The 24,984-nt window shown below is 32.7% G+C and overlaps 1 protein-coding gene across 1 annotated transcript in view; it reads left to right on the forward strand.

Moving 5' to 3' along the window:
* The first annotated feature begins 257 nt into the window (after positions 1 to 257).
* The window catches only part of LOC127700741 (sodium- and chloride-dependent glycine transporter 1-like), a 41,852-nt gene continuing 17,125 nt past the window's right edge, over positions 258 to 24,984 (forward strand). Inside the window, exons 1-7 of the mRNA XM_052204389.1 lie at positions 258 to 421; positions 8,917 to 9,162; positions 10,903 to 11,034; positions 14,120 to 14,260; positions 16,109 to 16,286; positions 22,483 to 22,615; positions 22,994 to 23,128. Of these exons, the coding sequence (XP_052060349.1) occupies positions 8,949 to 9,162; positions 10,903 to 11,034; positions 14,120 to 14,260; positions 16,109 to 16,286; positions 22,483 to 22,615; positions 22,994 to 23,128 (933 nt within the window). The 5' untranslated portion in view covers positions 258 to 421; positions 8,917 to 8,948. The remainder of the gene's footprint in view (positions 422 to 8,916; positions 9,163 to 10,902; positions 11,035 to 14,119; positions 14,261 to 16,108; positions 16,287 to 22,482; positions 22,616 to 22,993; positions 23,129 to 24,984) is intronic.

Here is a 24,984-nt window from a genome sequence, read left to right on the forward strand (position 1 = left end):
TAAGACGTGTATAATGTCAAATAACTAAAATATAAATTGTTTAGTCTCAAAGAAAACTTTTAAGAATTTCTCAGCTGTTTATGTTGAATAGGTGCAATTTGGGTACCGTAACGTTATATACTACTGGAAAATCCAGAAAAGCGCTTTGGACGTAACAAAATATATATAATTTTTTATTTTTATTTTTACAAGGCACAATTGGTTGCGAACAAGAAAATAACATTGTAATATCATAGGTATTTTCACTATTTTATAAAAAAAAAAATTTAAATAGCGTCTCGTTTTCCAAGGAAATCTAGAAAATCAGCTGACCTATTTTTCACTGGCAGTTGAGAGTAAGGAAAATAATCACCGTGTGGATTTGGATACAGTTTGACAAGGTCCAGTGATGTTGTACGCGTGTGCAAGGTTTCGTCATCTGGTAAGCTTTAAAAGCAGATTTAAGCAAAATTCTAAGCTTTCTTATTTAAAATAACATTTTCTATCTAATAAAATAAACACCCAGTCACTACTCAAATGATAAAATCTTAATTATATATTTAAGCATATATATTTACAATATTAAAATCAAACATTTTCCAGTAAATTTCCATTGATTGCGATGCAATCTTATAAAAAAAAATATGGCACTAGCAGACAAAACTTTTGGAACATTCTATAACCCTTTGAATAAAGTAGATGTTGTGTAGTGAATATTTAAGTAGTTAACGTCATGTGAAATACAATGTACATGGGTATTGTATCAAACTTGGTTATGTACAAATACAAATACAAATATTTTATTGGCACAAACTCATTAACAATAAATGGTTAAGACCTATTGCATACATATGTGGGTCTGCACATTTGTTTCTCTTTAAAAAATACAATAAAACAACCACGGACATTCATGAAAGAGGGACTATAAAGTAACAGTAGTAAATGGGGTTTATGTGGATAGACGAGAAATAAAATGACCTTTTCACTAAGAAAGAAAAACCAAAAAAAGTTTTTGCACATAGCTGTTTACCAATTTACATGAAACACTGAATAATTAGCTATAGGAAATTTTTTTTCTGAGACAAGTGAACCCCCCCCCCCCCCCCCCCCCCCCCCCACAAGTGCCTGTGGCTTCAAGCATGAAAAAGACAGACAAAATAAAGATGTCGGTTAAAAGCTCAATAGAGAATTGTTTATATGTCCTTGTTTTTGTATACCATGCTGACCCAAAATAATGCTTATTTATTGTAAACATGTTGCCCAAAAATAAATCTTTACCACCCGCATAAAAAAGTAATTATTTTTGTTTCTAGGACTTCAACCATCTCCCAATCATGTATGCTGATTTACATAATAGCAAATAAAATAAAGAAATCATAAAAGTTATTTGAGAATTTAATAAAAGAAAAAAAAAGACAAATTGATCCATTTATTTATTTATACACCAGTCCATAGATTTACCACAAATCACTGTAAAATACCCCAAATATGCCTGTTCATAGTTTAGGGTTTCAGACCTGCCATTTATCCCGATTTATGGGGGATATCCCCCATGAGAGGTGTTCACCTAAATTTTTGAAATTCTTTATTATATAACCTGAACACCTCAAAACAGGCTTTCCAATGAGTGAAAAAGGTATCTAAGCATATACATACTCATTCAAACAATGTAGTAGTAGATTAAAAACACTTATGACAATATGAGAGGAGTATTAGGTCCTCTTGCCCTTAAAATCCCCCATGGAGATTTTGAAAAGTTGGCAGGTATGGGGTTTTGTTTTTTTATTAATTAAAGTAGCTAAGGTCAGGATTTTTATATACACATTAGCTCACCTGGCCATCACTTGGCGCCTGGCGTTAACTTTAAAAAAATGTTCTTCTGCAACTACTGGGCCAAATTTTACAAAACTTTACCTGAATGTTACTTACGCCAGTTACGGAATCGAATAAATACAAATTTATCTACAAACCTGAACCCTGTTGCTAAAAATAGATCAGGGGTAAATTGCAGTTTATACCTTAGAGCTATAATTTAAAACAATGCTGTGAAAGCAAAACGGACGAGGGTAAAAATTATCTGTAGGTCAATTTCTATCTACCATGAAATTTTCAGAAAATCAGACAACAGACATGTGATTCTTCCGGCGGGAGTCAAAAACTCCCGCCGTCCCTCCCGGTTAATACTTCAAATTTTCCGTTTTTTTTTTTTTTTTTTCAAAATTTCAACCCCAAAAAAATTTGTCTGTCTCTTATTTTTTATTACCATTGATGTCAACATTAATTACGTTTTTTTGTCTCTGATGAAGGTAATTTTTACCTGTAAATCAAAGAACTTGTACAATTATATGGCTTCACTTAACAGCTTGGGTGTCAAACATACTATTAATGAACGATTTTTACCTCAGGCTAACTGGCATTATGTAATAAAAGCTTTGTGTATTTGAAAACAGTTAAAAGAAATTTCTGGTTACTTCCCTTGTTTTATCATGTTTTAAGTTAGTAGTTACCCTCCTTAAAATAATGTAAATTGATAAAAGAATATGAATGAAATACAAATTGAACAAAGAATCATTTAAGGATGGTAATTTAATAATTTTAAATGTCTTAGGACATATAAAACACTATTATTTTGAAAATTATTTGAGAGATCTAAACTTCTTTTCAATGCTTAAATTGAAATTTATAAGAAATGTATTGATCTCTATCAGTGAATGTCATTTTTTTTTTTTCATTTTTTTTTTTTTTTTCATCATTCTCGTCTCAGTCATTACAACTGAACGGACGTGCTGGGTCAGCTCTCCTTTACCCGCTATCTTCGATGAGGGTTTACAGTTAGATGGATCAACGACTTACTACTTTCGATGACAGAAACCAATCCAACGCTGTACAGACTACGTTAGGCTATAATCCGCGTAGGGCAAATTCCCGCGTCAACATACACTCCAAAACCCATTATGGATGGGGGAGTGGTATGCCGAGTGACGTACGAGGGCTGTATTCTAGGTGTTAGATGATGGACCACCATTTCACTGTCTCACGACTTTGGTCCTGATAATGCTTCCTGTCATCGTTAATACTACGTCCGAGACTCATCTACCAGTACTCCATCATCGAGGTTAGCGGGCTGCCAAGCTGACCAATCTGGCCCTGAAAGCAGCCGTTGTGAAGACATAACATCAAAATAGTCAACAAAAGAAAAACCAAAACAACTCACAAAACCAAGATGGCTGCCTACCAAAATGGTTCCTCCACCTGTTCCTGACCGATGGCACAAAATTATTTAAACACTCACCAAACGCCTTCGGGCACCGAGCCGACCGTGCGAGGGATGTATATCCAGTCAAGGTCGTTAAAAACTTCCATTTGTTGTCAGTGAATGTTTCACTGACCGTGCGAGGGCTGTATAGCCAGTCAAGGTTGTTAAAAACTCCCATCATCATCAGTGAATGTTAAGTCATTCCGACCGTGCAGGGCTGTATAGCTAGTCAAGGTCATTAAAAACTTCCATCATCAATGAATGCACCGACAGTGCGAGGGCTGTAAAGTCAATGAAGGTCGTTAAACACTTCCATCATCATCAATTACTGTCTACACTGCAAGAGTTACCTGTGTCAAAAAAATAAAATAAAAATAAATAAATATTTAAAAAACTAATAATAAATGAATATATATATATATATCTAAGTAAAAAAATTAAGAAAAAAATTTATTTCTCAGTTAATATATATGTAATGCTAAATCAACTAAACTATTGAAATTATGCTAACTAAACAGTAACTCGCGATAACCTTCAGTCAGGGGTACTACTAATACAAGTAATTTTTACATCGCGATGACTTTGAGGTCATTCCGATGTATTGCTATCGCCTAGATTTCCATTATGTAAATTAGTTTTGGGTTTGTAACCGATCTATAAACATGATAAATATGCGCACATAAACGAGTGCAAAATAACATTCCTTGTCATTTGATATAAATACATCTCTTCAATGAATACTGATAAAAATATTTTTGTTTACAACATAAATTAATAATGTGAAAATGTTTTGTAGTTAGATATATATATATAAGTAAAAAATCATTGATAATATCAATGCACACGTACCGAAAAATTGTGTTAAAGCATGCGGAAGAATATCTCAAAGAACGTTTTGCGACAGGACCGGTAACTCTGTAAATGTTTTTGCGGGAAAATATGAATGCCTACTCGTATCCAATCTTAGAAAAATCGAATTTTTACAGAAAAGTGTCCACCATGCACTTGCATTGCACTATTATTAGAACAGTAGAATAGAATGATATACAAATGGATGCAAATCATATATATATGTAACTGTTATTTTAATATAATATATAACAACAAATTAGTGTATACTGATTTGTATCACTACAATATAATAGTTATTACGGTGAAGTTGAATTTCCTGTCATTTATTCATCATACTCGCACGCACTTGTCTAGAAAAAAATATATCTCTGTACATTAACCTCAGTTTCAGGTAAAGAGATATGTTGTTTTTTTTTCTGAGACAAGTGCTTTTGACCATCCTCAAGAACTTGTGGTCATCCGATGTTCAGTACTTCAGTACTTTGATTATTTACTTGAAGAAATAAATATTAATATACTTATATAAGTAAATTTGTAGGATACTTATACAAGTGTATTTTATTTACTTGGATAGGTAAACTATTTTTTGGCTTAGTTATGTCCCTTGGACATTCAGATATTTTTACTTATACAAGTAAAAAAGTCATCCTATCTTCTTTTCTTGAATTTCTTGGGACTTCTTTGCTCTAATAGAATTTTTAATTGTCTGTCCTTTGCAGATGTCTTTACTAATCATTTAAGTGTAATTTCAAGGACAATTAAAATCTCATTTGTCTGTTATCTTCATAACTCTTCTCATTTACAAGCCCCCAAAGATCTTTGCGCAATTAGTTTCTTTGTTGAATTAATGAGATGAAACATTGAACTCTAATAAAAAATTATGAGCTAACCGGAGAAAAATTGTTAAAGGCATGTTTTTACATCTCAAAACTTGAGAATTTTTTCGGCATTGTAAAAAAAATTACTTATACAAGTAAATTATTGAGAAAATTAAGGGGAGATTATTCACACACTTTAATTTACTTATATAAGTATATTATTATTTACTTCTTCAAGTAAATAAAGATTACTTGTACAAGTAGTACCCCTGACTGACCTTTGGCTTTTTTTTTCCAAATTCATGGCACCTAAATTATTTTTGTGTCTACACTTTTGGACTTTATATAAATTTTTCTTATCATTAAGCCGCAAGTCAAATCTAAGACTTGAAAAATGGTACTCAGCAAGATCTGGTTTGCGCAAACCCAGTTTTAATTAGCTTTGGGCGATGTCTTCCTGCAGACAGCGTTCCAGTGTACTAGCACTATAAAGTCCTGCAACTACGGTAGGCTAGCACAAAGTAGTCAAAATTATAAATACACCCTTTTGGTTTTTTATTTATTTTATTTCCTTTTATTTGCTTATCTATTTTTGTACATACAAAACCTTTTACTAATTATTTTTGCAAAACTCACATACACATATTTAGGCCTATTTCGGTTTATACAAAATATTTGGCAACTAAATTCACATACACAATTTGGCATATCAAACTTATCCACTGTTTACTTGGCTGCTGGTGTACCAGGACAACGTTGCTGCTGCTCACTGCCGTTTGCTTGGCCTAGCTTTCCTCCTGTTCCTACTTTTGGTGGCTCCATTTAATTATTTTTTATCTATTTACTTTTTATTTTTGTTTTCTTTGGTTTTCTATAAAAATTTTCATTTTTTTCTTTTATTTTACATAAGTTCTATTTTATTTTCATCATTTATTTTTATTCATCAATTTATTTATTTATTAGTTATTCTATCCTTCAAATTTTTACTTACTTTTACTTTGTATTCATAATAGTTTTTTTTCTTATTTGTCATTCTAATTTATATCAATTACCTTATGGTAGAAATTAAGTTATTTAAATGCCCAAAAAGGCGCAAGCCAGGGCCGACCGTGTGAGGGCTGTATAGCCAGTCAAGGTTGTTAAAAACTTCCATCATCATCATAATGACTGTGACCGACCATGCGAGGGCTTTATAGCCAGTCAAGGTCGTTAAATACCCCCATAAGAATGTCAATGACTGTGTATGTTTATATGCTAAATCTGGCTAAATCAAAGTTAGCTAGAAAAATGGAATAACACTTTAAAACACATAAATATGGATGATGGAACTGAGAAACACACTAATGATGACAAAGATGAGGAAGGAAAAAAATCACATACAAATAGCATGGCTTAGTGTACATGGTTACAATACAGAATGAATACATTAATATTAATACTGTTATCTTAAAAAAAGGGGAAATATGTAGCTTTTTATCATTAAAATGAACACTGAAAACAGCGATAAATATGTCGATAAAAAATCTCCAGTTATGAGGCCCAAACTCCAGCTGAAAATTTCCAAATCTCCAGTTGTGATTTGACAACTCTGTCACATGTATGAGACAACCCAATTTGGAGTACAATGTGATTGTAATAAGAAAAGATGTTCAGCACAAGATAAATTGTTTGTGAATCCACAAATAAGTCAATGTCAACCAACTCCTCATAGGAGTTATTGCCCCTGAATGATGATTTTCACTGATTTTGTGCATTTTTGTCAAAAAGTATAGTAGAAAGAAGAAAACTTTAAAGTTTGCAAAACTGATCAGCAAAATAAGTTCTACAAGTAATATCAGCAAGGCAGAAATTGTCGGTCTCCTTATACATGTTTTAGGGTTTATTGCCCTTAACTTGAAAACTATATTAGTTATGTACATGATGTAGGTAGAAACTGTGGACGGTAAAATTTGTCATCAATACATGTTAAAGATTTACACAAATGCCACTGTATAAGAAAAATTTACAAATAAGAAAACATAATTGGTTTCAATTAAGGTAAAAATAAATATCAAAAATGCATATTTTGACACGTTAAGCAATTCTAGTTCTTAGGAACATTTTGTTTTGTTGTAATATATAAACCTATTCAACTGCAATTTGATGACAAATCAGTTACTTATAAATGCTATGTGAAAGGGTTTTTTTTCTACCGTGTAGTTGAGAAAGACAACCGAGAAAATGAAGAAGGCCAGTTGCCCATGTATCTTATACATAGTATAGATCTATACTACACAAAAGTAAAGTCTGTTCCCTTTTGGAATTTTTTCACCAGAAAATACTCTTTAATGGAAATCACGAAAACAGTGTTTCATGAATTCCAAAATATTTTGCTTTCAATGAGTCTGGTTCCAGTATTATATACCTTGGCTCACCATATGCAATTTGTCACTGAACAAAATACCAATTCTAGGATGAATTTTGATTAAAATAAGTTGCAGTTACAACAGCTGATATGTAACTGGTCGCAGGGTTTAGAAGAAATCCTCATAAAAATGTAAAAGTGGGAGGTTAACTGAAGGTTGGTTTGGAAATCCTGAACTCATTATATTTTGCTTTTGCCTTACCATAGTTTTAACTCCATCCATTGCAGCTATTTCCCTTGCAACCTTCGGCAAAAACCAAGTGGTATACCTACACTATCATCGAAAAAAAAAATCAACTTCTTCTAAAATTAAAAATTTTAGATGACAAATATTACAGGAAACCAGTGTCCTATGATTTGACCAACTTCCCAACATGACCTTTTTGCCAGTATGAAATACATTTGTAGTATTAGCATGATTAGTAGACAGTTGAAAAAAATGAAAATGCTAACCTTATGAAACTTAAAATTAGGCTGTCAAGACTTATCTGCCTAACAATTTTTGCAAAGTTTTGGTACTATTCCAAGTAGCTTATATACTATATTGGGTGTATAGAATGATTGTAAGGTGTACATGTCTGTCTGACAGGGTTCATCTAACTTGCTGACCATGATCTCACTTTCATGGTTCTTTGGTAGATTTTAAGTGTTCATGCTACTAAATGTTCATTTCCCAAATACCTTTAAGTTAAAATAATCTTTACTGGGTGTATAGGTAAATGAGAAAATGATTGTAAGGTGTATACCTCATCCATCTGACAGAATTTATTAGACCTTGACCTTATTTTTCATGAAACAGCTATAATGTTCATTAATGAATATCATGTATGTTACTTTCTGTTTTCTGATTTTGAAGATTTTCAGTTTCTACATAACATTAAATCATAATCAGTTATCGTATATGCAGACAAAACATTTCAGCTTTGAGTCTACATGTTTTCTGTGTTTTAATGTCTTTCAACTGATGCCGAAAATTTAACCTTTTTGTGTACTTCAACTTAAGCTTAAACATTATTGGATTAAGTTGTTATAAATACATGTTTTTAGGATATAGATGGTTAAATCAAGTATTGATTTGGTTCTTAAAACTGATTGAAACAGTAGTAGTAGTAACACAGTAGATTTTATTAATTCCTGTTTACATTATACATTGTTATAAGAGTAAAGGATTAAATACAACATGCATTTAATATTATTCAAAATATGTTATTTAAATGATTACAAGAGTTAATCCTCTAGGTGAATTAAAGACATTTTTTCTTGTAAACTTTTTAAAATTGAAATACAAGAAAGTCAAGATGCTTTCAGTAAATAGACTTTAATTGATATGGAGATAGCCATTATGACATTTGGTGTACATGTACAATGTATAGTCAATTCAAGTCAAATACTTATAGCTCATTGTAACACTGTGTGCCTGTATTTTAGTCATACTGTAAAAACATTTGTTTGACCTACAATTTATAGGGCTGTTGTGAACAGGTTGAATACCCTCATTGAACTCCGTAAAAAAAGTTATAGGTGTATAAGGCTCAGATTAATTACTGGTTGTCGACACAATGTCACATTTTATAATTATCTGTTTTGTTGGATGTCTCTTGTTTTAGGATAAAAACATCAGTTTCAAGCTGCACAAACAATGCCTGGAAGTCCAAAATTACTCAGCTCAGCACCGCTGAAACTAATAGATAAAGAATCAATGATGTCAAACAGCTCTGATTCTAGTGAAGATGAAAATCCTGAGCGTGGAAATTGGGGAAATAAAATGGAATTTGTTTTGTCATGCCTTAGTTATGCTGTAGGTCTTGGTAATGTTTGGAGGTTTCCCTATGTTTGCTACAGAAATGGTGCAGGTAATTCATTTTTCTCTATTTAATCATTGTATTCATATTTTATTGTTATTTTTGCACTTTTTTTGTTTGAAAACAGTACTAGTCAGAAAGTATTCTAAATCAGACATTTTGAGTACAAATATTATTAGATAGGTTTTATCATGGTTATGTTAAAATTTTATACCTACTGAAAAGGGAACTATCATTTTATTTTATATCCATTAAGAAATGGTGATTCATGTACATGTAGGTATGATATACAGCTTTATTTAGAAATAATATCTTTTTATCAATTTACAGTATGATAGATTCCGTGACTGAATATAATATAAATTGGACAATCTTGGAATTTGGATGAGGGATTACATTTCATGGGGCTTTTGATCTGCTCACATTTAGTGCCATAATTTGATATTAATGAGCGTTTAATTTGATGAAACTTCAAATTCACATGCCGGTTTGTATTCAGAGTGAAAAATTTCTCTACAAAATTGACATTATTAATGGGCCATGGACATCTTAACTAAGATTGTGTTACTTATAACCTGTCTTATCTACATAATGTGGGGTTAATGTCAATGAGGCATAATGTGGGGTAAATGTCAATGAGGCATAATGTGGGGTAAATGTCAATGAGGCATAATGTGGGGTAAATGTCAATGAGGCATAATGTGGTGGAAAATGTCAATGAGGCATAATGTAGGGGAAAATGTCAATGCGACATAATGTGGGGTAAATGTCAATGAGGCATAATATGGGGAAAATGTCAATAACGCATAATGTGGGGGAAATGTCAATGAGGCATAATGTGGGGTAAATGTCAATGAGGCATAATGTCAGGTAAATGTCAATGAGGCATAATGACTTATGTGCGGTAAATGTCAATGAGACATAATGTGGTGGTAAATGTCAATGAGGCTTAATGTGTGGAAAATGTCAATGAGGCATAATGTGGGGTAAATGTCAATGAGACATAATGTGGGGTAAATGTCAATGAGGCATAATGTCAGGTAAATGTCAATGAGGCATAATGACTTATGTGCGGTAAATGTCAATGAGACATAATGTGGGGTAAATGTCAATAAGGCATAATGTGGGGAAAATGTCAATGAGGCATAATGTGGGGAAAATGTCAATGAGGCATAATGACAATGTGCGGTAAATGTCAATGAGACATAATGTGGGGTAAATGTCAATGAGGCATAATGTGGGGTAAATGTCAATGAGGCATAATGTGGGGAAAATGTCAATGAGGCATAATGTGGGGTAAATGTCAGAGGCATAATGTGGGGTAAATGTCAATGAAGCATAATGTGGGGTAAATGTCTATGAGGCATAATGTGGGGAAAATGTCAATGAGGCATAATGTGGGGTAGATGTCAAAGAGGCATAATGTGGGGTAAATGTCAATGAGGTATAATGTTGGGTAAATGTCAATGAGGCAACTCAATAACACAAATTGCAAGAAGATATTCAGAGAGAAACATACAATCTTCAACAATAAATGGGCATCTACTGGTATACAATTTATATATATATATGTCAAGCTCTTAATTGTCCGAAGTTTGAAGAAAAGTTGTAAATAAATTTAACTGAATCTACTGATAACAATGACCTGCCATCAGCACCAAATTCTCATAAGATTCCATTAAAATATGACACCAGTTGTGGTTGCCAAATTCATTATAATTATATATTCTTTTTGTGTAGATTCTCAGAGGACAGGGTAAAATACATGTATAATTTATGTTTTGTTTTCAGGAGCTTTCTTAATACCTTTTATTCTGATGTTATTTATCACTGGTATACCACTGGTCTTTATGGAGCTGTCTTTAGGCCAGTACTGCAGTTCAGGAATTGTAACCTTATGGAAAGCATCACCAATATTTCAAGGTACATATGTTGTGACCCTTGGTGTATTAATTTGTACTTAGTACAAATATTGGTAATATTATAGTAAGGTGATTGTTGGTTAAATGTGGGTGCTGGATACTTATTTGATTTGATAAACCTTTCTTCTTTTTAACAGAAATTCTTGCAACATCTTTTTTCACCAAATTTGTACGTTTTAAATATGTTCATGATGTTAAAGAATGCATCCCAATATTTGTCTGTTGCTAGAATTTTTAGCTCACCTGGCCTAAAGGTCATGTATGATTTTGCCATCAATTGTGGTCCGTCTGTCTTAAACTTTGTGAATTATTTTCTCCTCTGAAACTACTTCAGGGTTTAAAAAATCCACTAACTTGAAGCATGGGACTAGAAATTTATGCCTCAGGCAATCAAAACTTGTAAGGCAATATGCCTGACGGACTAGTGAAAAAATTTCTTGGCGTTACCAAAAAAGAAAGTGGAAAATCCCTTCCTCACAATTTTTATCTGAGCTAATAAAAAGTCTGTTTTGCTGGGCTAGCAATTCTCCCAACAGGGCTAGTAGAATCCTGCTACCAATAAATCCTTGCTCAAGTGAGCTGTAAACAAAAAATTTAACCCCTGTACTTGGCTAAATTTAACCAAACTTTACCTGAATGTTCCTTATGACATGTGCTGTTGCTAAATATAATTGAAGTTATTGCCCTTGAAATGTAAATTTTAATAAAATTGAGAATTTAAGCATATTTCACAGTTTTTGGCTTATATCTCAAAAACCAATTTTAACATAAGAGCAAAGATGACACAGGTAGAAATGATATGCAGGTCATGATCTATCTATTGAGGAATTTTCAGAAAAAGCACACAAACCATTGTGTAGATATTGACCCTAAAAAGTCAATATTTAGCAAATTTCAAGGTCGGCGTTCATTATCCTAAAAAACTTTAATAGAGGATTTTTACCCAATTTTGCAGAAACCATAATAGATATATAGATAGAAACTGTACATAGCAAAAATGGTCAGCAAAATAAGATCTACATATACAAAATGAAATAAGTCAACATTTCAATTGAAGTTATTGCCCTTGAAAGACAACTTTTATCCAATTTTGAAGATACAAATAAGTCAACATTGCTGAAAATTGTGCATTTACTCCTTTTAGGATTAAATTCCCCCTGAATAACCATGTTTACCCATTTAAGGAATTTTTTTTGCAGAAATTTTAATACAAAGAGAGTTACTATAAAAACAAAAATGTTGAGCAAAATAAAATCCACTTAAAATAAGTCAATATGATCGAACTCGTCAATTGACCCCTTAGAGGAGTAATTTCCCATAAAAGATGGTTTTACCCATTTTTACTTTTTTTGCAGAAATTATATAAAGATAGAGAGAAACGATAGTTAGCAAAAATATTCATTACAATAAGATCCAAGAATAAGTTAACATGGCTATAATTGTCAGCCAACTTCTTATAGGAGTTATTTCCCCTTTAGATGTTTTTTTATCTTTTATGTCCCCCGCAGAGGGGGCATTAAGTTTTGCCCTTGACAATCCTTTGGTCTGCCCTATATTTGTTTCCACAATCTAACTTAAGTTTTCCTTATTCAAAATTTATGAAACTCATACACAATGCTAAGAACCAAAACTCACAGACAGTTCAAATTTAGGCAGCGAGTCACATACTGTTCTAGAGTTATGACTTTTAGTACTTGGAAAATTGCAATTTTTTTTCGTTTCTGCACGCTAACTTAAGTTTGTCTCATCCAAATTTTATGAAACTCATATACTAAATAACTTTGTGGTACCACCACCTCAGCAGATTATATACATTTATTATTGTAACAATATTTTCTTTTAACAATGGAGGGGATATACAAATATATATATACAATGTTTATAAATGTGGTCAGATATATGTTTGTATGTTTATGTATATGTCTTGGTACCAATCCTATAATTTTGCTTATCTTATCTTATACATGCTAAGAATCACAACATGCAGACAGATTTTGAATTTTGCCAATTATCACAAAAACTAATAGATAGGTATAATCTGTAATCAGTAGAAGTGATATTCAAACAAGATCTACAAAAATATCACCAAATAAGATTTACAATAAGTGAACATAACTGATTGAAATAAAGGTATAACTAAACATCAAATATTTTTACCAGATGAGCCTCTTGTTTGTTATTTGAGTAGACTGAATAACAATTTGTGATAATATTGACCAAAATCAAGTGAAGCATTGTTGCATGTCAAGTTGAATGATTTGTTAAAGACTTGAAATAGTTGTATTCACAGGAAACAGTTTTTATTAATGATTTGGTTTTTTTTAAAGGCCAAAGGTTATGCTTTGTTACAATTAACATGTAAATATTTTTATATAAATGATATATTATGTCACCTATTTGTCATGTTAAAACAATACATCACTTTTGTTTGTTTATACAACATTAGTGTTTACCTGTTTCTGTATGTGTTTTATATGATTGAAAACTTGCTTATGTCACCTGTACTGTTGGAAGCCCAATATTTACAGCTTGACTTTATTGTTTAATTTTTTGTTTATAAATTCTTTTATATGATATTAAAATGATATTCTTGAGAAGAAAGGTATAAATGAAAACTTTGACAACTTCTTGTAGTTATATTAAAAGTATAGATCTAAGTTATCCCCTAGGACACAGTACTTGACATGATGCACCATCAACAGTTTTTAACTTCATAATCAGTGTATTTTTTATAAAATGTAGAGTTACTTCAAAGAACCCATGGTATAAAAATATAATGTAATAGCCATACACTTAACTTTGCTTATAAATCCAAAAGAAACTCTTAAATAGATGTGAGTAAAATTTCATTAATGTGTCAAAGAGACAACAACCCGACCAAAGAGCAGAAAACAGCCCAAGGCCACCAATGGGTCTTCAACACAGTGAGAAAAACCAGCAACCAGAGGCTTCACCTAATATCACATCAATAACTCCATATAGGTTGGTCCATATGATTAATTAAAAAAAAAGTAAAGTGTTTCTTCTAGAATGGAGATTATAATACTCTAAATGAAATGAAATATTTTCTCTATATATTATTTCAGGAGTTGGCTGGGCCATGTTCGTTGTGTCAGTTCTGATATCAGTATATTACAACATGATTATAGCCTACACATTGTATTTTTTGTTTGCTTCGTTTGCCAAAATTCTACCATGGAGTGCTTGTGGAGATTGGAGTACTGAAGGTTTGTAAACAAATGTTATGATACTAATTAAGTTTTTGTTTTTGGTTAAGGCCTGTTGCAATTTATTCAAACATTAAAGACTGTATCATTGCATTGAAACATGGATAGAATAGAAGTATTCCTATTTTAGCTCACCTGAGACCTAGTTTTAAATTTAGCATTTTAACAATTTGACATAAGTTATATATACTTTCTACATACATGTTCTATATATATATATTTAAATTCCTCTGATTTATTGTCACCTCTATCATACAACAAAAGTCTTCATACGAAATGATGAGTCACTGAATTGTTTCTTCTAAGGCATAAATCAAGTACTGGATATTTTTTGATAATGCTCAACCAACATTTCTGCCAGTGGTTAAGTTAGTTTTTACGGCAATCTAGGCTAAAATAAAAAAAAAAATGGCAAAGTGGTACTTAAGTATTAATTCTTTAAAACCATTTTTTTCAATGAATATTTACAAGAAATCACTTGAGCAGTTTTTTCAATGAATATGTACAAGAAATCACTTTAGCAGTTTTTTCGATGAATATGTACAAGAAATCACTTGAGTAGTTTTTTCAATGAATATTTAAAATCACTTGAGCAGTTTTTTCAGTGAATATTTACAAGAAATCACTTGAGCAGTTTTTTCAATGAATATGTACAAGAAATCACTTGAGCAGTTTTTTCAATGAATATGTACAAGAAATCACTTGAGCAGTTTTTTCAATGAATATGTACAAGAAATCACTTGAGCAGTTTTTTCAATGAATATGTACAAGAAATCACTTGAGCAGTTTTTTCAATGAATATGTACAAGAAATCACTTGAGCATTTTTTTCAGTGAATATTTACAAGAAATCACTTGAGCTATTGAAATAAAATATGACAGAAAATGTTTGTATTTTGAGGTAATCTACTGTTGATGACGTATCAGATAATGATGCTTCTTGGGAATAAATGTTTTTAAATTGCAAATAATGACAAGGACGTACACTCGTTACAAATAATGTGCGGAAGGTGTTTTTAAAATGTAAGATTTTGTTTGGATCAGACAATAAACTTGGTACCTAAGTCAATTCTTTTGGTCTTATGACTTTTGACGTGACTCAGTATTTATGCATCCTGCTATCAGGTTTTTTTTTACTTTGGTTGTTCCTAGTGCAGGTAGGTCCTGAGGTGCGATTCAAACGCAAGCAGTTTTGACAGTGCTGTTTCCATTTTATTTACTCATGTGTTTATATTTTTTTAATTTGTACTTGAGAAAGTGTATACTTTATATGGTATGTACTATCAACTAGAAAATCTTTTTTTATCAGCGTCTTTGTCAATCTATCATCAACTACAAAAACTTTTTTGTTGACATCTTTGTTGTATTTATTTGTATGTTTGTTTGAATTTTTGAATGGTCAGTTGTGTTGTATGTTTGATGTACTTTTATACTACAATTTTGGCTGCTGTATCCCAATTATTGTCACATTAACCTATTATGTCTGTTTGGTTTGCTCACCCAATTTTGTCAGTATAAATGATCTATAAACAGCTGTCATACAAGTGGGAGGTTTAGCTTGATATGAAACCAGACTTAACCCATCATTTTCTTTGGAAAATGTCTGTACCAAGTCAAGGAATATGACAGTTGTTTTTCACTCATTCCTTTGACTGATAAAGTTTGATTTTATCAGGTTTTTTTTGGACTTCCTCTTTTGGGATTTAACTTATAGTTTGGTACTTTTGTTATACTTTTTGCCTTATTCTGATTAGATAATTTAAAAAGTTCTTCTTTACTTTAACAAGAGGTATTAAATACTTATTTTACACTGGGGGTAAAAAATTATGTTGTTGAATTTTACTTCTAGTTTGTAATGATGGAGAACTACACGAAATAAAAGCGTGTACCAAGGTCGGAGGTGAATGGTGTAATGGAGGATGTATAGCCAACATGTCAGCACTGAACGAGACATACAGACTAGCTATATCACCAAACTGTTCTAACTTTACATCAAATATTAAATCACCTAGTGACGAATTCTTCCAGTGAGTACTGAGATTTGTTGGATATTTAATTTAAAATGTAGTCAATAGTTCAGCATTGAAAAATACCCACAGGATGGTTAGTAGATAATGAAAAGGAAAAAATGTGGTGTATTAATATTTATTCATTACACAAAATCACTAAGCGCACATGATAAAAAACAAAAGAAAATGAGGAGTGCTTCCTCGCTAAATCACAGTGAGCCCTTCAGCATCAAGCAAAAACTCTCACAACATTGCAAGTTCAAGATGGCCCTTAGCACAGGATTAAATTTTTTGCTAGCATGCCTAGCATGCTACATCTAAGCATTAAAGAACACAGCTTCTTGTAATATTAACCAATTTTACAACTGGCAATTTCAGATTAAATTAAACAATCATTTTCACTGTAAATATTAGGAATAGTGTAAACATTTCTATAAGCAAGGGAACATTAAGATTTATGTCAGATAATTTGCCAGGAATTTAGGTTTGAATATGGTTATTTATTCTGGTTGACTGTCTTACAATTTCAATGCACAAATAACAAAAAAGTAGCACAAATTAGTGAAATATTTTCAAGATCAAATGCATCATAACTGTAACCATATGAGCTAGAGTATACGTCTAAAGCACAGGTAAACCAAAAGCACAGAAACATTGCTTAAATTGCTGTTCTTCATCTCAAAGTCACAATGAGGCCTCCTTATTGAGCAAAATATATTTCCTCAAAGTTCTAAAAAGTTCCTAGAACTGATGAATTCTTTTCATGATGAGGACTGGTTGTGTCCTGGCTGATTGATCTCTTTTGGTTCATTTTTAGGCAGTTAAGCTGCCTTATGCGAGCACCCTAGATTTGTGTTCTACCCAATAAATGCTGAAATACGTGCCATTGTTATTATCTAGCTGGATATAATGTTATTTATAACTAATTGAATAGTTTTTTCATACTTTTAATTCTGGATTACAAAAATATGACCAGAAAAAACCTTAAATGATCGTCGAACCACCCAAAAGTTTTGAAGTTGCACATAGGAAGTAGAGCACATTAGGAATCCTTATGTAGTTTATTATCCCCTGTGCTTTTGGCAAAGATGTCAAAGAACAATTGTATGAAATATTTAATCGCCGAAAATCTTTAAAGACAAGTAGTTTAGATTTCCCAAATGGCAAAAGTCGTAGGAATATTGTTTGTCGTCAATACGTGTTACAACTACGTCAGTAGTCTATTAATAAGTTCCACTGTTCATGCTGTTGGCGGCAATTTCAAATTAGAAGACGAAATTTTCGTATCTTTTCAATTTGGAGGCAGGGGTTCAAATTAGCGGTGGTCCGAGGTCCGCGACCTTCCACTTTTGCAATCGGACTCTCGACTTGGTTACTAGCTACGCCCGACGGACCTTTCACTTGAAAGAAAATTAAAAATAACTTTGCAAACCTTTTTACCAAAGTCTCTAAATAAACGATCTCAAAACGTATTTTCATCTTTATTATTCATGACAGCGATGTTCATTTTGTTCAACCGCTAGCTTTATGCAGATAATCGCCTACAAGTAATGTGTAAATTCGAGTAAAATCGTATCTGACTGACAAAAACAACATTGAAAAACAATGGATGCCGTGTAGACAATTACAATATCGGGTCCGATTCCGGAAGCGGATAAGGGTAATTCCGGGTTTTGGAGATCAACTACAAATAAAATTTCAGGCAGGTGACAAAATACATCTATGCATGGTAAATAAATATAAACACTAGAAATGGAAACCAAAAGATATATGTAAAAGAAAGAAAAAGCAAAAAATATTTGATACAGAAACTCAAAATTACTTTTTGACAAATTTTAATGTCAAAATCCAATACAATGTGACAGCTGGGAACAGTATATCTAACAATATATATGTTCCTGGTGACAGTATAAATCTTCTTTATCAGTGATAAATGTTGATAATGCATGTAAGATGCTTTTAAAGTATAAACATATTACTGCAATTTTTTTCTCAATTTTGAAGGGTCAGTTAACATAGCTGGAAGTTTCTTACTTTGTTTTCGCAAATAGTGCAACTAGATTATATGATACCTGAATGTAAGCAATTCATATGATATATAGGTGGAATCCTTTGGGTCACTCTACCCCCTCCTGTTTGATAACTTTGAAACGGATGAGATCCCCACCCCTAAACCATATATATTCATGTATGGGACTATATAACTAATCAAATGAAATATAGGGGGAAGTCCCTAGGGTTACTCCACCCCTCCTGTTTGAGAACTTGGAAACAGTCGAGATCCCCACCCCTAAACCATATATATTCATGTATGGGACAATATAACTAATCAAATGAAATACAGGGGAGTCCCTGGGGTCACCCCAACCCTCCTGTTTTGGAACTTTGAAATGGTCGAGATCCCCACCCCATAACCAAATATATTCATGTATGGGACAATATAATAAATCAAATGAAATATAGAGGGAGTCCCTGCGGTCACCCCACCCCTCCTGTTTGAGAATTTGGAAACGGTCAAGATCCCAAGACAAGACAAGACAAGACAATTTATTTAAACTTAAGCACACGTATGGTGCTACAAGAGGATAACAATTATACATTAACAATTACATATATACTTATACATTTACAAGCAAGACACACAACAAATAAATAAGTGATATCATACAATAAAATTGAAATAAACCATAGTTGGTTGATTTGTTTGCAAAATTCTTAATTGCAACGTGGATATGAAGTTATTGTAACATGCTTTGTATTATGAAAATATTTTTTCAATATGTCTTAGAAACATGCACACTTTTGTTAGCAGTGGCACGTTACAGTGTGATAATAGACCAGTAAGTTTCAATTGGGAAGGATTTTGTGTGTAATATGTAGGTATATATCTTTCTCTTAAAGACATAATTTGTTCATTGGAGCATACAAAAAAATAATGATCCCATAAACCATACATATTCATGTATGTGACAATATAACAAATGAAATGAAATATAGGGGGAGTCCTTGGGGGTCACCCCACCCCTCCTGTTTGAGAACTTGGAAACGGTCGAGATCCACCCCTTAACCATATATATTGATGTATGGGACAATATAACAAATCATATGAAATATAGGTTGAGTGCTTGGGGCCACTCTACCCCTTCCTGTTTGAGAATTTGAAAACGGTCGAGATCCCCACCCTAAACCATATATATTCATGTATGGGACAATATAACAAATCAAATGAAATATAGGGGCAGCTCCTATGGTCACTGTAAACCATCCTGTTTGAGAACTTGGAAACGGTCGAGATCCTCACCCCGAAACCATATATACTCATGTATGGGACTATATAACAAATCAAATGAAATATAGGGGAGTCCCTGCAGTCACCCGACCCCTCCTGTTTGAGAACTTGGAAACAGTCGAGATCCCGACCTCTTAATTAAACCATATATATTCATGTATGGGACAGCAGAACTTATCAAATGAAATATAGGGAGAGTCCTAAGGTTCACCCTACCCCCTCCTGTTTGATAACTTGGAAACAGATGAGATCCCCACCCCTAAACCATATATACTCATGTATTTGGCAATATAACAAATCAAATGAAAAATAGGGGAAGTCACTGGGGTCACCCCACCCCCTCCTGTTTGAAAACTTGATAACGGACGAGATCCCCACCCCTAAACCATATATATATTCATGTATGGGACAACATAAAAAATCAAATGAAACATAGGGTTAGTCTCTAAGGTCACCCCATCCCCTCTTGTGTGTGTTTTAAGAACTTGTAAAAGTTTGAGATACCAACTCCTAAACCATATTCATTCCTGTTCGTCATTTCAAACAGATTTGAATGACATACAAGGTCAATCTCATAGGCATCACATATGCATATCACTTTACTAGACCTAATCAATGTGTACTAGACTTTGCCCAATGTCAGGCGACCATGGGAATGAATAATTATGGCAGCTTTGTTTGGGAGACTTCGTAACAGCATTCTGTTACAATTATTTCTTGTTTATTATAAAATTTTATTGACGCAAAAAATGAGCAGGTTTAAAGAATTTACCTTAATTATATTTTGAATAATTTCTGGTTCTATAAAAAATTTCATTTTAATATGGCTCATTTTAAAGAAAACATATCTTTCAAGCCCAAGAGTGTTTGACCAACTTTATTATAATCACCTGTCATTTTATTCCAAACTTAGACATCATGGACTTGGGGTGAAGGCGGGGGTCATTTACATTTACTATGGGCAGGTCAGTCAGACCTCACCTTTGATCCCCGTAGTAGTAAACATTTGTCTGATTTGTGTCTCATAACTTTTGCACTGTAGAACACAAACTCAGTTTTCTTTCCAGGGAAGCAAGTCCATGCATACTATTACAAGCTCGTACTAAGTCAACTTGAACTACTAACAGTCAACTAATACCAACGTTAACTATCAACTAGAACAACTGCAATCATTTCGAACTTGTACCACTGCAGACACATGACCATTAAAAATATACTTGATATATGCGTTGCTTTTGAAAACCTTGATAAAATATGAATTATTTGCCTTAATAATTAATTCATTAAATGAACATAAATGCACAATATATGAATGTTTAATGTTTGTTCTTTTAAATCTTAAAAAAAATGAAGCAACATAGCCACAGTTTTCATAATTATGTTTGCCTTGGTTTTTGGTTAACTGCCTACAGCGCTTACAGTGCTTTGATTATACTGGCTGTGTCCTGGCACTGTTCTGTTTCCCGGTTATACTGGTTTTGTCCTCGCTGATTGCTCTCATCTGGTTCATCGTTATACTGGTTTTGTCTTGGCTGATTTCTCTCTCCTGGTTTATTATACCCAACAAAGTTGCGCAGGGTATAATGTTTTTGACGCGTCGATCCTTCTGTCCATCAGTGCTGTTGTTGTCATTGCAAGTTCTCTGAAATCACACAACAGAGTTTCATGAAACTTTGTAGGTAAGAAGGACATACTTTGTGCATATCAACAAGAAATTATGATTCAATTATTTTTCTAGGACTTATGCCCCTTTGAACTAAGAATTTTGGCCTAACTTTACTACTGCAACAGTTTGTCATTGCAACTACTCTGATATTTCACAATAGAATTTTATGAAACTTAGTAGATGTGCATATCAACAGGAAATTATGATTCAGTTTTTTTTTCTAGAACATATGCCCCTTTGAACTTAGAATTTAAACTAAATTTTCTTCTGCAAACGTTTGTTAGTGTAACTCCTCTGAAACCACACAACAGAATTTCATGATACTTTTTTGTTAATGAGGACATAATATGTAGATGTGCATGCATATATCCACAAGAAATTTTCATCAGTTGACTTTTGTAGGAAGTGTGATTCATTGAACTTAGAAATCTGGTGAGATTTTGTTTGCCCAGTATTATTGTGTGGGTGTGGGGTATGTGAGCATGCTTACAAAGGTTCTATAATTGTTATACTGGTTGTTTCTTGGCACTGTTATGGTTCCTTGTTTTACTGGTTGTATCCTGGCAATGTTCTGGTTCCTTGTTTTACTGGTTGTATCCTGACTGATTGCACTGTATTGGTTCATTGTAAACTGGTTGTGTCCTGGCAATGTTCTGGTTCCTTGTTTTACTGGTTGTATCCTGAATGATTGCACTGTATTGGTTCATTGTTAAACTGGTTGTGTCCTGGCAATGTTCTGGTTCCTTGTTTTACTGGTTGTGTCCAGACTGATTGCAATGTTTTGGTTCCTTGTTTTACTGGTTGTGTCCAGACTGATTGCAATGTTTTGGTTCCTTGTTTTACTGGTTGTGTCCAGACTGATTGCAATGTTCTGGTTCCTTGTTTTACTGGTTGTGTTCTGACTGATTGCACTGTATTGGTTCATTGTTAAACTGGTTGTGTTCTGGCTGATTGCACTATTCTTTCTTGCCCTTCATTAGGTCAAAATCAAATCAAGGAGATTAGTGCAAAATAATGGACTGTAATAATTATAAGATTTTAATGTACTGTGGCTTCATTTGTTTCCAAGGGTATCAAGCATGCCAAGTTTTAGTGGTTTTTGGACAATTAATATTTACATGGAGACTTTATATTTTGTTTAACACTTTAAAATTTCATGGTTCATCTTATACAAAGGATTCCAAAATTTGCTAAAATGATTATTTTATTTGTATATAAAATCTCTAGTAATTTTTACTAATAGTATCTTTGTTTTAAAGTGAACATGTATTAGGAATAACTGATGGAGTTCATGAAATGGGAACGATACGATGGGAGCTTGTTGGATGTCTAGCTTTAGCCTGGGTACTAGTTGGATTATGTCTAGCAAAGGGCATAAAAAGCTCTGGGAAAGTAGGTGAAATGTCAAAAGCCATTTGTGCTTGAATTTTGATAGCGTAGATTTTAAGTTAAAAGAAAAAAAAATGAAAAATTTGAAGAAACTATGGTCATCGTGGAATATTTGACAGACTTGTGGAAGAAAACAAGAACAAACTTATAATGAGAAGAAAAACATTTGAAATGATATGGTTCCCCTTAGCTTTATGGAATGTAATAATTGAACAGGCAACTTAAGTTACTTACATATCTGACCAATTAAAGACAAGACATATTATTAAACCATGATGGACTTTACTGTTACAAATTCATACAAATGTTATCTATAAATATGATGAAAAAACAATGTTATTAATTGGACTTTTAATGGTATGATTTGTATTGTGTTTTCAGGCAGTATATTTCACAGCATTTTTCCCATATGTTGTACTGATGATTTTATTGGTTCGTGGATTAACATTAGAAGGATCTGTGGATGGTATTGTATATTTCTTAACTCCACAGTGGAGTCAGCTAAGTAAAGCTCAGGTAAGCAATCTATCTGTATCAATAAAAATAGAACCCACTATTGTTATTGTTTTGTAATTATATATCAATTTATCTTCCTCTTGTTTGAAGAAGAAATTGTTTTTGATAATTTAATAAGTTCAAACAAAATTGTAAGATTGTTATTGAGCTCAATAGAAAAGAAGGTAATTACTGATGTTAATTGGTAATGAGTACTTTAGTACTCAGGGAAAGTTTACCTTAGATGGATTTGGCTATCTTTATGCCTCACCTATTATAGTAGTAGGGGCATTATGTTTTCTGGTCTGTGCCTCAGTTTGTTCGTTTGTCTGTCCATCTGTTTGTCCCGCTTCAGGTTAAGGTTTTGGTCAAGGTAGTTTTTGATGAAGTTGAAGTCCAATCAACTTGAAACTTAGTACACATGTTCCCTATGATATGATCTTTCTAATTTTAATGTCAAATTAGAGTTATGACCCCAATTTCATGGTCCACTGAACATAGAAAATGATTGTGCGAGTGGGGCATCCGTGTACTATGGACACATTCTTGTTTAAGGTCCCTTTTTGGTCATATAGCTCTTCACTTGATTTGGTTCTTATACATCCTTGGTTTTCAAACTTTTGGCTTTGAACGTTCCTGATGAATGTAAATCTAGAAAAGCGCTTCAGACGCATGAAATTTTGTTTTAATTTTGTTTTTTTAAATGTTAAAAGTTTACAGATCTTTCTTATATGTATTTAGATAAAGCTGAAAGGCTGTGAATGGTTTATTTCTATTAAATAATTATATTTATATATAGAATATGATACTCTCTTAAGAAAAAGTTGCAAAAATTTTGGAATTGAAAGATATTTTTTCTGAAATAACTCTCATATTGCCAGCATAAATTCAGTATTTGTTTTTTAAAGATAAGTAGATTCCTGTATACGGGTTCATGTTCTGGACACCAGTCTTTGCTCCTTTCCATAGGAAATAAGGATAACAAAATGAAGCTCAGAAACGGAAAAATAGATAATACCAAGTTTGTTCAAAGGGTATCTACACGTCTCAATCTTGAAATACTACAATTGCTAACATTTTCAATAACATAGTGTGGCGTCCATTTCGCTGAAGTAGTGTACATTATTGTTAAGGAGCCAGCTGAAGTCTGCCTCAGGGTGTGGGATTTTCTCGCTGTGTTGAAGACCTATTGTGGCATAAGGCTGCTTTCTGCTCTTTCTACATTCCCTGTTTCCATTTTCTATTCTAATATGATCAAATATTTTGAGGGGTCATGCATGTGAAGTGTACCTTGAATGTTTGTTTAGTTCATTTATACAGTGTATATATAGTTACAAGAGATTGCATTTGAATTCTACTTTGACACTAATGGTGACCAGTAATAATTCTAGATGTATTAGGCTGTAAATTGATAATAATTTTTGTCTGACCCTGAACCAGAGTCAGGGTAGGGGGAGACATAGATAATACTTTTCAGGGGAGGGGGGGGGGGGGGCAGTGCAATCAATCATTTTCAGAAAACTAATACATCTTTTCCCATATTTATATAGGATGACAAAACCATTCATGATGACTTTATCAGTCAGTCATTGTCATAACCTTGACGTAAGTCATTGAACTGTTCAGATTAATATTTTATTTCTCACCCTATACCTTGATTTAAAGAATTTCTACATAAAATTTAATCAAGAAAAGTAAAGCAGGCAGTACATCTCATCTTGTGCACTCTTGTGAAATTTATGGAAAAATGTTATCTATATGATAGAGGCTGATCTGATATGATGTTACATAAGAACTGATCTGATTGGATATTATAAACAGGTATGGGTTGATCTGATATGATGTTATATAAGAACTGATCTGATTGGATATTATTA

Source organism: Mytilus californianus, unplaced genomic scaffold (genome assembly GCF_021869535.1).
Source record: "Mytilus californianus isolate M0D057914Y unplaced genomic scaffold, xbMytCali1.0.p SCAF_5, whole genome shotgun sequence".
NCBI classification, from domain to species: domain Eukaryota; kingdom Metazoa; phylum Mollusca; class Bivalvia; order Mytilida; family Mytilidae; genus Mytilus; species Mytilus californianus.